The 13,977-nt window shown below is 38.5% G+C and overlaps 1 protein-coding gene across 1 annotated transcript in view; it reads left to right on the forward strand.

Moving 5' to 3' along the window:
• Positions 1–255: 255 nt before the first annotated feature.
• The window catches only part of uacab (uveal autoantigen with coiled-coil domains and ankyrin repeats b), a 44,129-nt gene continuing 30,407 nt past the window's right edge, over positions 256–13,977 (forward strand). Inside the window, exon 1 of the mRNA XM_071489130.1 lies at positions 256–470. Within this exon, the coding sequence (XP_071345231.1) occupies positions 423–470 (48 nt within the window). The 5' untranslated portion in view covers positions 256–422. The remainder of the gene's footprint in view (positions 471–13,977) is intronic.

Below are 13,977 nucleotides of genomic sequence, written 5' to 3' on the forward strand. Positions count from 1 at the left end.
TTTTTATGGAAATATTTACAGTAAATAACAGACAGTGGATGAGCTGGTTTATAGGTTTACAGGCACCTTTTCCAGGTGTTTCAGTTTCAGGTGAGCCTGACGTCATGTCAGGTTTTCCTGCTCTGTCCCAGGATGTCTCCAACTACACTCAACGGAGCATTACTAGGAAGTCCCGCCCTCCGGCGTTGCTGATTGGATCATAAGCAAACCACACCGTGGATATCCCAGCTTGATTGGCTCAAGAGGTTGTCAATCAAAGCGGAATCAGAGTTTGCGGTTAGGAGTCAGGTGAAACTCGCTCTGTGAGGAAAAGGGGACAGATGAAAGTTTCTTCGTTTGAACTTTCTGGAAACTTTTTTGTATTATTTATGAATATATTTCCCAAACGAATCTTTTAACACCAGGAACCAGCACGTTACAGGATGAAGAGCCTAAAGTATCGATTGAAAAAGCACGAAGTTACCATCACAGTAAGTTGAATACTGCTGTTTTTGTCTGGATTCGCTTAGTTATGCTAATATCTCCGTCACCTACCGTTGGATTAGCTGCGTGTTGGCAAACGATGCTAATGTCAGACGTTGTGTTTTAACACTGGGGCGCTTTGCTTGTAACCTGACCCCCCCCCGGTCCTCAATACCCACGCTAACCGCGGGCATGTTCCCACGGTGGCTCCGGTCTGGTTGGAAACTACACCGCCAGCAAGTTAAAGCACCTGCACCTCTGGTGGATGTGGCCTCTCGGTTTCTTCCCGCTGCCTGCACTCAGATTCAGCTCTTCCTGACCCGGCCTAAATCTGTAGCAGCTGACTGAGCTGTTGTTATTCACAAAGCTCGGCGGGGGACGGAGCTCCGCAAATCAGTGCGCCAAAGTGCCGTTTGTCGTGGTGGTGATCAGCGAGGACATCCATGTCTCAGAGGTTTCTCTTGTGTCCACTCACGACACTTAAAAGCTGCTTGGGTTTCAAAGTTTTGACACCTACCAATATAAGATGTTCGGTCTCCTGCCTGCAGTGGTGGCGTGTAACTAAGTACACTTAGTTAAATACAAATTTGAGGTACTTATACTTCAGTATTTCCATTTGCTATGGTGGTATTTTGTGCTTCCACTCCACTACATTCAGAGGGAACTATATTACCGTCTGCACTACATTTGGTTGAAAACTTTAGTTCCAAGTTACCTTGCAAACTTAAGGTTTTGCACAGGCTACTAACATGAAGTGCTCATAATATGCAGTGCTTTGCTATAAAGAATTAAATTGTATTGTGTAATACTGAGAAGTGTTTTTAACATTTTTTATGTCCATCCCATTTATATCAGTATGTATATAGTATCAGTCCAAAAAAGTCTATAGTTTACCATCATATAAGGAAAAGCAGCAAATTTTCACGTTTGATGTTATTATCAAAATACTTGCTGATTGATGTTCTGCCACTCCACTAATTATTTAATGAATGAATCATTTTTAGCTCCACTGAAAACTACAGCTTCAAAAATGACCACAAAGTTGACTCAACATCTCTCTTTCAACAAGAACTGATCATTATCAGTTTTAGCAACCTTACCTTATAAACTGACAAGTGGGTGTTCTGTCATTATCTAAAAGAAATGCAGAAATCCTAAAACAAAATAAATAAAGCTTAAAATATTACAGTGAAACCTCCCATTTCCATAGAATTCGTTGCAATTAGCCATCAAGGCTCCATGGCACCATGGACACACCACAAGTCCCTCCAGGAATGTTGCAGCGATTTTTGTTCTCAGGTTGAGTCTCCATGTGATACAGTCAAGAATGAATAACACTGCATAATGAGTCGTGCATGGAATATCCAATGGGTAATGCTCTCCAGATAACTTGAGTGACCCCGTCATAGACTATAATGTGGTATTAATTCTTCACAATCCAGTAATGGCCTTTGAACTTTGCTTGATAGACAGTCATTACAATTCTGCACAGTTCAACATGGGGGTGGGTGTTTGGCACTGCACTCTGTGTTCAGCTCCCGGCAGTTACCATGAGAAAGACACAAAGCCAGAGTGTGTGTGTGTGTGTGTGTGTGTGTGTGTGTGTGTGTCTGTCTGTCTGTCTGTCTGTCTGTCTGTCTGTCTGTCTGTCTCTAGAAGGAAAGAAAAAGCCTTTCAGGAATGAAATGGTATTATATCCACGATGATAATTGTCTCACTCTCTTAGTCAGAAGCAGCTATTTAAAATTCAGACACACAAAGCTTGTGTTTGCCCTGCAGCATTTTCTGTACCATTTGTTTAAAAACAGCCTCAGGAAAAGCTCAAGGTAAGCTGTGATGAGGAACCAGGCCTGACATTTACACAGGTCTGAGTGATTATTTCAGAACCTTTCCACCATATTCCTCTGCAAAGCAAAAATGGAGAGGTGGCAGAACCCTTCCGGACATCAGTATAGGTATAAGCTCCTTGAAAATGTACAGACAGACATACTGAACTTTTGCTGTAATTAACTGATTAATATGCTGCCAAAGGTAAAGGCATAGTTATTATTCATATATCAGACAATAACCACATCCTGAAAACTTTACCATTCAAAAAATATAAATAGATCATATCTATCAACAGGGAATTCGATTGACAGCATCAAGTCTTAATTTAACGTTGTAGACACATGCTGTCCTCATCAGTACACAATGCTCAGGAGGTGAACTCACTCACTCTTTCCTCGTGTGGTGACTAATAATTAAAAAAAAACACTTCAACATTCTCTGAGTGGGAGAGGCAGGGGGGAATTCAAAGGAAACTTGCTCTTAGTATTTGAATAACAAAGATTAAGTGAATTCTGGCCAGAAAAGCCAAATCAGTTGAGGAAACAATATCTTCTTTCACTCCTTTCACAGTGTAAATTACAACAGTTCTGGAATGTGCTTTTAGTGCATTTTTTAAACAAAGGAGCCATAAACCTCCTCTTCAGACTGTAGCTGACTTTGTTTTCAAGATATGCTTGCTTTATTTTGTTGTAATATGTCATTAATCTCCGATCAGGATATGCCTATCGAGTATTTACAAGAACTTATTTCAGCCAAGGAATTCTAACTATGCTGCCAAACCACTTAAAAGTAGCTGGAAAACAAAGCTTAACTTATCGACCAAGATTCAAAATGCCAACTCATTCCCTTAATACCAGCTGTAGATTAAAGGTAGGATGAGGTCTGCTTGGCTCAGGTTTGCACCAGGCAGGGCTCCAGTTTCTGTTATTCTTTTTTTTTTGTCTGAGACTTTTTCAGTTGAGACTGATTTAATTACAAGGCTTCTCTCGACAAGCATTGTCATGCATAATTGCCATAATCTCGCAATTACATTTTTTGGTTTGACAGAGGAAAAAAAGTGTGACTAGGGCTGCAACTAATGATTATTTTCATTATCAAGTATCCTGATTATTATTTTCTTGATCAATCATTCATTCCAAAGATATTCAGTTTATAATGAAATAAAACAGAGAATAGTAGCAAATCCTCACATTAGAGAAGCTGGCACCAGAGAATGTTTGCATTTCCTTAAAAAAATCATCAAAATAGTTGCTGATTAATTTTCTGTTGGTCGATTAATCATTGTAGCTGCTAATATGACAGCAGTAGATTCTTTATTCTGTCCTTTTTAGCCATAAAATGCATAAACCATTCTTAGTTTGTGATCAGTTTTGTCATAGAACTGGCAGGCAATTAAAATACTCTAATCATTCTTTTCCTGAATAATAAAATTTGATTATAACAAGTAGATTCTTGTCAATATAAAAACAAATAGAGAAGAAAACAAAAGAAAATGTCCAGATAAGAATGTTGGGCTCACATTGTCCAAAAACCTTGGTTCACCATCACCACAAACTCCAAACTCCAAAGTAAATATGTTGAAAATGTTTCAGCTTCAGCAAAAATTGGCAGATATTCAGAGAATCACTCAGTTGTCACACAGTCACTGCTAGAGCTGAATGATATACAAAAAAAAAAAAAAAAAACATTTTTTTGACAAATATTGCAATTACAAGGGGGTCTGTACCAGACAAGCATGTTCCTTTACATCTGGAGAATATGATTTATAGTCATCTCTGTAGCACCACAATGCTTCATTTATAACAGCATGTTGTGACACATTTTACCTTTTATCAACAACAAAGTTCTATCTCCTACGAATTCAAGGTTATACTTGACCATATTGCAGTTTCAATAATATTTCAATGAATTGTCCAGCCCTAATCACTGCTGAGTGGGAGATGGCAGAGAAAAAGTCTTTCCAACCTGCATCTGTCATTCATTGAGTCTGCAGCCTGCATGAAATGAGGTCTTTCTGTGGCAGATGTATCCATGTCCTTGCAAAACCACAATAATAGGAGGAAAATGGTCTGCCTTTGTTGGAGGCTTTTTGTCATTCTCTAGATCCAGTAGTCCATCTTATGCTCACTGGAACATGAACAGGTCGTTCTATATTGATTCCTTGTGGTGTATAGATTTGTTGTGTTTGTGTATATTGTAGTGTGTTTTTTTTTTCTTTTTTTTTTCTATTTATATAACGTTTATTTACTTTAAGTTAGGCCATGGTCAAGGAACAGGTGATGCATTATGAAAGATTTTCTTAACATTTCAACTTAGTTGCCTCCTTGAATAAGATTAAAAAAATAGTCTGGCTGTTTGTATGAAAAGAGCACTGCTCATGCTTCTGATGGACATAGACACTTAAGGCACTTAAGTTAAATTTGCTGTGATTGGCTCTTGTACCTATAACACTGCTTAGACATGACACATCTGTGCTCAGTGGATGTTCAGGGTAACACACTCTGAACCATTGTCTGCTTAGGTGTGATACTCTGTCTCCTCATAAGCTGCAAAGTATTGTGAGAAACGCCACTGCTAGAGGGACTATTGTGTATATAAGACATTGTTTCGCAAGTGGGTTTTGCTTATATTTTACACTTGGATGCACACATGCAGTGAAGCACACAGTCCCAGTGTTGTGCAGTGACATATTATTTAGTAATGCATTACAGTAATGTGATTCAGGAATGAGTAGTGTAACGGATTACAGTTTTAAATTTAATAATTGCATTACAATTACTAATCCCAGTAATGCTTTGTTATTTTGACATTATGATTTAAAGAGCTAAAGAGTTAAAGTTTACAGTCTATAGTTTTGTCATCCCGATTGTCCTACTGGAAATCTACTTTGTTTTCTATTCTGTATACATGACATTTATTGCAAGTCTGTCTGTCCTGTAGGAGGGATCCCTCCTTAGTTGCTCTTCCCTTTAATAGTTTTTTGGAGGAGTTTGTCCTTATCTCATTTGAGGGTCAAAGAACACGGTGTTGATTGTTTTACAGATTGTTAAGGCCCTTGAGCCATTCATGATTTGTGATATTGAGCTACATAAATAAGATTTGACTTGACATTTGTGGGTCAGCTTGTTTGTGGTCTTAATGGTAGTTTCATGGAGGGTTTTTCAGGGTTGGTTTGTGTTCAGGCAGACTGGTCTGGGATACGGTTGAGGTAAGAGGTAGATTCCAGGTAATTCCAAATTTGTCTTATTTAAGACAAACTTTGCTTGTTCTTGGCAGGCCAATGTGGCAAATGTTAGCCACAGGTACAAGTACATTCAGGAGTCACCTCTTTATTTTTTACTATTGGAGGGTGTGAAACAGCACTTCAGAGACTGAGACATCTGGAGAGCTGTGTGCAGTCACCGTGGATAAGCTCGCTGCTGGATGGTTGGTAAATCCCACCAGACTGCACAGCTGACTGCTACCTGCTGCCTGCTTGTTAAACTGCGGTGTCTTGTTTTCAGTGTCCACGTGTCATCGGGGCACTTGGGCCAATCCAATGAGTAATTTGTACATTGAACACTATTTCAAAGAAAGTTTGGTTTGGAAAGCTTTCATTGCAGGCCTTACACAAAGATCAGCATAGTGTAATGACAGAGGTAAATCAAGGATAAAGCAATTATTCAGGGATTTGCCGCTTCACCGGTATAGCCAGCCATGTTCTCAACTGCTTATTATATTACAGCTGTTAAGCATCAGAAATTAACGTTGATTTTGCTACTGCTCAGAGGTCATCACACTAATATCAGTCGATTTGTGTCAGGCTTGTCATCATTTCTGCATACACATGGTGCATCACCCGCCTTAAGGCTGTTTTTATCATTCACTAGAATATTTTTAGCACCAAAGTTTTTGGATTTAGAGTTCCCTTTCATCTGTAAGGGGAGTTTGCTGTTTGTCTGCATATTTTTCTGCTTCTTTGTCCTCCTGATCACACCCAGTCTTTGCTCTGTCATCTCCCACAGAAGGTATGCGCCTTAAGGATGAAATGTAGGAGCCTCCCTCCCATCAAAGCGGTGTTATTTTACAAAATAGAGAGCAGGGCTGGCTGGTGTTGATGATGGCATGGTAGGATTGAGGAGCCAGATGCAGTTGGAATGTATTGTTGGGAAGCTGAAACAACTCAGATTTGAAGGTTGTTTTTAACAAAAGGGAGGGTCGGAATGGACGAAGGGAGAAGGGAGCATGATGGCCCCAAGCCTTTGGCCATGATCACCATCTGCTGTTTTGGTTGTGTCTCTGTATGTAGAGATAAAATGTCTTCAGACGAGATTAACAAATGTTTGTTCTGTCAGTGTAAAAGAATAATGACATTAATGTGATTTTGTAGGAAGAGAAATTTGTGTTTTCTGGAAAGTTAACTTTTTTTTTCTTTTCTTTTTGGGTTATGATTTTTGGTCTTGATTCTTTATGAGATGATGTTTAAACTTACTGTGCTTCCACGTGCAAAGCTGAGTTATACATTATTGCACAATATTATGTGCAAACTCTTGAACACGTGTGTCACAATTGTAATTAATGTGATGCAGACAAAAAGTTTTTCAACTGTTCATTGCGGCCTATTTTATGTTGTCTGAGGTTAATTTTGATGTAGTTTTTTTTTTTTTTTTCTTTTTTAAATAGATGGCACATTAACAATTTTAAAGCCTTTTGAACTGTGATCGATATTTTGCAAGTTGTAGAATGAAGGCAATTTTATTAATTTTGCATTTAGACACACTACATCACAACTAATAGCCCAATGCTAGTGAAATCTATGCAAGAGAGATGGAGTGTATCTAACATGACAAAGTATTTCCAGCAGCAGGCTACACAGACTGTAAACTTTTTTTATAACTCCAAATTCATGTTGCTGCAGAATCAGATTTTTTTTTTCTTTGCCAGCCAGGATCTGCTGATAATGAATATCATTTTTGTGTTGTTTGTTTAGTTGTACCAAGAATCCAAACAAAGACACGAGGAGACCGAGATGATAAAATCTAATTGATACCAACCCCTACTACCACAGGGTTTTTGTGTTTAATCAGAGCTGAAACCATTATGAAACAAATGATTAAGCTTCTTCTCCCACCTGCCTGCTATCACACACAGAGGCTTTTAAAACTTGTGCACCACTACAGTTCTTTGGAGAGTTCTGTAATAGTCTAGTGCTGTGGTTTGAAATCCAGCAGTGTGCACAGCTTGGTTCCTGTTCTGTGATGCAGAGACAGAGATTTGTGAGATGTTTTTAAATTGAGAAATACTTTCTAAACATGGATATTGTCACTTGGCCAATGACAACAATAGCAGTGGTTACTGTCTGCAACATTTAAGACTACTTTCACATGATCTGAGAAATGCCATCTATACTAAGTATCTGCTAAAGCAGAATCATCATTTTCAAAGCTGACATGTTGCGCAAAGATGAGAAGTTGATTTATAATAATAAACATTACCCTGATGTGGGAACTTGTATGTTTTGAAGTCTCCTGAACCCCCAGAGGGATTGTTCTCAAGCTGCTGAGCAGCCTTTAACGCCCTGAGTACCTACTTGAAATTTATCAACTGGAAGCCTACTGCAGCAGGTTTTTGGCTCCAGCTTGGAGACAGCCAGCAGGCGTTCTTACTCCTCTGCTGGTGGGGGTGAGAATGTTTGGGATTTGAAAAATCCTCTTTTCCTTCCTCCTCCCCTCCCTCATTTTCAAAGTATGTGTTCTGTTTGCTTTTTGGGTTTGAGTTGGTATAGACTGAATGTTTCATTTGAGTTAAACCTAGGTCAGACTGTTCAAATCTCCTCTGACAAGCGACTGTCAGACTAAATTACTGGTCTGCTTGCTGCTCTGTCAGGAAGATGTTCATGCTATACAATGGAGCTGTCACACATACACAAGGGATCTCACAGTACCCAATTTTGTCATTCAATAACATTTAACCATTCACCCGAAACAGTGAAGTGTATGGATTGAAGATTGTTGTGTCTTACTTTGTGGCACAAACACTAAAGATTTAATTTCTTAAAGGACACGACAGAGTATTTGTCATCATTTCTGAGATGTATTCGTATACCTGCGTATCTGTACGTATAAAGGTTTAATCATTGCTCTCAGATGAGCTTTTGAATTGTATGACATAAATTACAGCTGTATGTTCAATATAACTAATAAACAAAACACTTCAGTTAAATGGAAACCAAACTAGTGACCTACATATCTGCTGCGATAGTAAGTGGTGTGATCTAATATGAGGAAGACACAAATAGTGTAAAACCCTGCCACTGTCCTCCAATGTCTTGTCCAAAGCCCTGAGATATTCATGTTTACTAATATATGACAAGAAAAGCATTAGATCCTCAGATTTTAAGAAGATTTAAGAATTTAAAAACTGACTAAAACAATTAATTAATTATGAAAATAGCTGCTGGTTATTTTCTGTCAGTCTTTAGACCAAGTGGGAATTTGCCAGATGGTGAAAACTTCTCGCAGTCATTAGGGTACAATGAACACCAATATCAGATTTCATGGCAGTCTGTCCAGTACTTAGTCAATATTTGTCTTGGACCAAATGATCAACCAAGATCTCCATTCTCATTTGTATTTTTGTTTATTTTCCAGTAGATCTGCAACATTTTTACTTGAATTAAACAGTAGTTTTTACAGATTTGCTCACACAGACAATTTATTTTTATTCACCGTAGGAGGCAAACCATCAGACAGGATCAGCAGAGGTTTGTTTTAGGCTGGACGTTGTGTTGGCTGTATAGGAGGTGGTAGCGTGATGGTCTGTGTTTTTAGGATTATCGTCTGGCTCCATGGGGGCAGCCATGAGGTCATCTCAGCAGTGTTACCCGTCTGTGTTCCCATGCTGCTCCAGTGACGGCCTGCGAGGAGCAGAGGCCTCACTTCGTGTAATACCAACAGGATGCATAAGTGTGTGTGTGTGTGTGTGTGTGTGTGTGTGTGTGTGTGTGTGTCGTGGCAATGTGAATATGTGCTTTTGTTTCTATCCTGTTTGTTTGTCGTGTGTGTTAGGGGAATCATGCATCTGGCCACACTGTGTATGTGTATTGTGGACTGTGTGTATGTCCATGGGTTAGTGATGGGTGCTTTCTCACTGGAGATTACCAGTGTTGGGGGAGGTTGGCATTTGAGAGGGGGCTGAGCTTACTTTGACTTACTTTGGGTGGGCTGCAGTTGGCACACACACTCGCACACACACATATGTCAGGCACGCGGAGCAACAGGAGCACAAAGATTCTGCTGATGAGGGACAAACTGCTGTGAAATGGCTCAGACTAAGCCTCATCAAGCTGTGCTCTGTGTGTGTTTATATGTTTCAGTCTTTCTGCAGATTAGACAAGTCCATCTCTGCTTTACCAGAACAATTTTGATACTTTTTGTAAAAGTCACGGTGCCCTCTGTTGTATGAAAAAGACTTTGTGAGGAAGAAAGTCATGGAGCCAATTCGTGCTTTGTTTTCAGCACCACTGCTGATGTCAGTGTAGTCAACAGGCTAAAGGTTATCACTGGAAAACAAGACAAATCTTATTTGGCATTTCTCAATCTTTTCACTGTTATAAGACTTTTTGTTTACAATTGCAAATGTTTGCTATTACAGTTTTTTTTTAAATTGCTAACCCATATTTTTCTGTAGTTCATTTTTGCAAAACTTTTCACACAGTTAATAATAATTATAACTTCATTTATATAGCACCTTTTAAAAACAAAGTTTATTAAGTACTTTGACAACAAAGCAAAAGCAATAACAGGCAAGAAGCTCGGGAGGCAATATAACAAAAATATAACCACAGAAAGTCAGACAGTAAGGCCAGACAAAAGCAGGACAGAGATGAGGTAAAGTTAAAAAGACATACAATATGCTTCAGTTGAGAGTAGATACAGTAAAAAAAAAAAAAAAAGCAAATAAATAAAAGCAATAAAAAAAGATGACATCACATAAAAGCCAGTCTATAAAAATGGGTTTTAAAACAAGTCACTGACTCTGCCAGCCTTATCTCCTCTGGCAGGTCATTGCAAAGCCGAGTGGCCTGACAGCAAAAGCACAGTCACCTTTAGATTCAAGCCTCAACTTTTGAGTTGCCAGAAGGGCCCCACCTGCGGACCTAAGGCTGCAAGCTGTGGTATTGTAGTTGGAGGTGGGAGAGTGACTTTTGGTTTATGCTAGAGAAAAGGGAATTACAGTAGTCAAGTGTTGAGAAGAGAAATGTGTGAATGACTTCTTCCCGATAAGCATGTGAGAGTATTGGTTTGATTCTGGAGATGGTTTATATTTTGAGGAAGCAGGGCTGGGCAACTTTTGTGATGTGTTGTTAAAAACTTACAACAACATCAAACAATACTCCTAGAGTTCTGGTGACAGACCTCTCCCTGGCAGACCAGGGACCAAGGGCACTCTGAGTGGGAATGATGGGGTGATTTTAAATTGTTGAGTTGAGAGATGTATTCGGCCATCCAACAGTTAACATCGCTGAAACAATCTAAAACAGCAGCAAGGCTTTCTGGCTCACCAGGTCCTGGGGAAAGGTATATCTGGGTGTCCTCTACGTACAATGAAAAAAGACATTGTGGCTTTGGAGGACTTGGCCATTTTTGCATAATTATAATTCAGAGTGCACACAATGGAACCAAAGTATATCCAGTAACGCAACACAAATACAAATTTACATATATGTAAAATACATATAGAATAGCTATGTATAGAAATACATGTGAACCAGAGTTTACACTGGGCCTTTTTTTTTTTGACAGCTCATATGGCTGTTAATGTGTAAAAACTCTGACCACATGGAACTACTACCAGACTTCTAACAACCTTTCATTTAAACAGCAGTAAAACAAACGTTGTGATCCAGCAAAGTATTTCATTAGAAGTAGTCAGCACAACTGAACTCTTAGCAAACTGGCCAAGGGACATCTGCTTTGATGTGTCGCAGTCATGTCCCATCATGCCATCCTTAGTTACATGACCAAACACTCAGTGAATCTCTCATCGTCATAACAGCTAAACAGCTAAAGGGAGTTTGAACAGAGTTTTGGTGGCAGTTGAGTTTGTGTGAAAAAATTTTTTGAATTTTGAAAGATGTGGTCTTTGAATGTGTTTCGTGGCAAAACAATAAAAAGTAATCCACAATTCAGTCCACACTGACGTCTGTTGTGTTGAATGTTTTTTAAAAAATGACCAGAGTTTTCAGAAAACTGAAAAACTATTTGCTTGTGTGAAATTGTAAAGAAAAGATGTAGCCTTTATGGTTCCCGGTGCCAGAATAAAAAAATGCATTCAGAATTACACTCCTAGAATTACACCCCTTGTCTTTCATTTCATTTATGAATGATGTAGTGCATTCAAACACTGTATATGGAAAGTAGGTGTCTTTATCATGCCCACCTTGGCTTTGTTTAGTACATGGGTTGACTGTTGCTGATTAGTAAGAGGGTGATGTGACTGTCGGTCTGCAGTTTTTTTTTCTAAACATCCACAAACTGTATACTGAAGGTATTTTGAGATGTGTAAGGAGACTTTTCCAGAAAGACTTGGTCATAGTACAGAATAGGTGGAGCTTTTGACTTGTCAAAGGGACAAGTTACTACCTGCTCTCTCTCTACCTGTACTTTATCTTAAACCATGGGACTAAAGTGTTTTCAGAAACTGGATTTTTTTCCTAGAATGTCCGCAGCAGCTCAGATGTCATTTTCTACACTTGATTCCTTGGTTCCTTTTTACATACATACATTTACATACATTTATTTCTTTACATAGTTTTAGTTTGCTCATCAGAGGTTGTTACATATATGATTTGGTAGATGTGATTTATATATGGAATGTATATTGATATTTCAGTGTGTTGCATAACTGGTGGCATATTTTAGTACAGTGGCTATACAAAATTTGAACCTCTGACTAAAATCAGAGCTTAGCACATAGCAAATGAAAATGTTATTATGCCATTGAGCAACCATTGTTTAATACATTCCAAAGACAAAAAAAGCATGTTTTTATGAAGTCTAGTTCATTTGACCAACCCTCCAGTGGCATTCCTTGCTCTGCCTGTGTGTGTGATGACTTGTAAGTGCTGGCCAAACAAGCATCATCACCAGTATTTGCGCCCAAGTACCAGCATGCCCCAAGAGTTCCTCATTTAACCAAATACGGGCATGTAAGACAAAACACTCCTGTGGTGTTTTCCCTAATATTTCCTCGTCATTTTCCTGAGGTGAGACCAAAAGAGCAGCCTTCATTCTTCCCTTGAGCCGCATAACATTAAAGTATCGCTGTCACATGCATAAACTCGGGTGGTAGAAACAACAATTTTTCTGTCTGTGTCTTTGTTTTCCCTTCTTCTAGCATGCACTCCCTTATTTTTTTCTCATGGCACTGACAGTTATGATTTTAATGGTGTGTTTTTTGAAATGCCTCTTTAAGAAAATCAGTCACTTGTTAATTTACTGTGGTGGTTTTGCAATCGAGACTTAAATAGTTTCTAACCAAGTGATTGGAAATCATTTCATAGCCCCACGGCTCTTTGTCTACCCTGTTTTACCTCCATATCATCAGACCAGCTGAAATAATATCAGCCATATCAGCAGTCATCTATAGCCAAAGCTCATAACCCTGCTTGTTTTTAATTGCCCTGCTGGGGGACATTTTTATTTCAGAGTTGGATATTTAAATGTGACAGCTAAGGCCCTGTCATTTTACAGCAAAATGATATTTTAGCTTCTTAGAAAAGATACAGAACTGGCGTTTCCATAGTAATCCCAGGATCTTTTGCTCAAAATTGTTTTGTAACTGATTGATTGATTTCTTCTCAGATGGTAACAATTTCTGATGTCGGTACATGTGACTATGATTATATGAAATATTCAGTTGTTTTTTGTCTAGAATTAGAAAAAGCATCTTGAAAGCTCATTCAGGAATTTTGACTTGATGATGATGCTGGAACAAAAGTCAATAAATCACCAACAAACCATCCAATAGACCTTTTATTAAAAACAAAAAAATGTCAGCCTTACGGTGGCCCTCAAGGAAAAGTCAGGGATCACCAAAGTCCTTAGGTTTCATTGTTTGGGATCCAAATTTTGTTCTAAATCATCAAGTGGATGTTGAGATATTTTAGTCCTTACAGACAGACTGAAAAAAACATCCCTAGATCCATGCCACAAGCAAGGCTAAAAATGGAAGCATACATTATATTTTGGTTTCTTAATTATTAGTAGCATCTTACTGACTTTTTCTTTCTATCAGTGTCCTCTTTTAAATTACGTTCATTACATAGAGCAATATAGGCTTGCTTTATTTAAATGGATGCTAATGTTAATGTTTTGCAATTCTTCCCGTGTATTGTCATCTAAAAATGATGACAAACATCTTAAAATGTTTAACTTAATGATTCTGACTTCAGAAACATGCAATGCACTTACTGACCATGTTTACAACCATTCCCTTGGGGCCCCCTTTGAAGGCATGTTGTTTTTTCTCTTTTCAGATAAAACAATTCTTTTTAGCAATTTTACACAATTCTTAAATATCCTTTAAAAATTATGATCCTCCAAATCCATTTGGGACAAAGGCAGTAGAGAAAGGAAATCATTACGGTTCAACAATAGACATTAGTTTTTGCATCAATAACTGATAGTGGACTGTTTTGACCTA

Source organism: Trachinotus anak, unplaced genomic scaffold, assembly GCF_046630095.1.
Source record: "Trachinotus anak isolate AG129_WGS33_773 ecotype Australia unplaced genomic scaffold, CSIRO_AGI_Tana_v1 ptg000011l, whole genome shotgun sequence".
NCBI classification, from domain to species: Eukaryota; Metazoa; Chordata; class Actinopteri; order Carangiformes; family Carangidae; genus Trachinotus; species Trachinotus anak.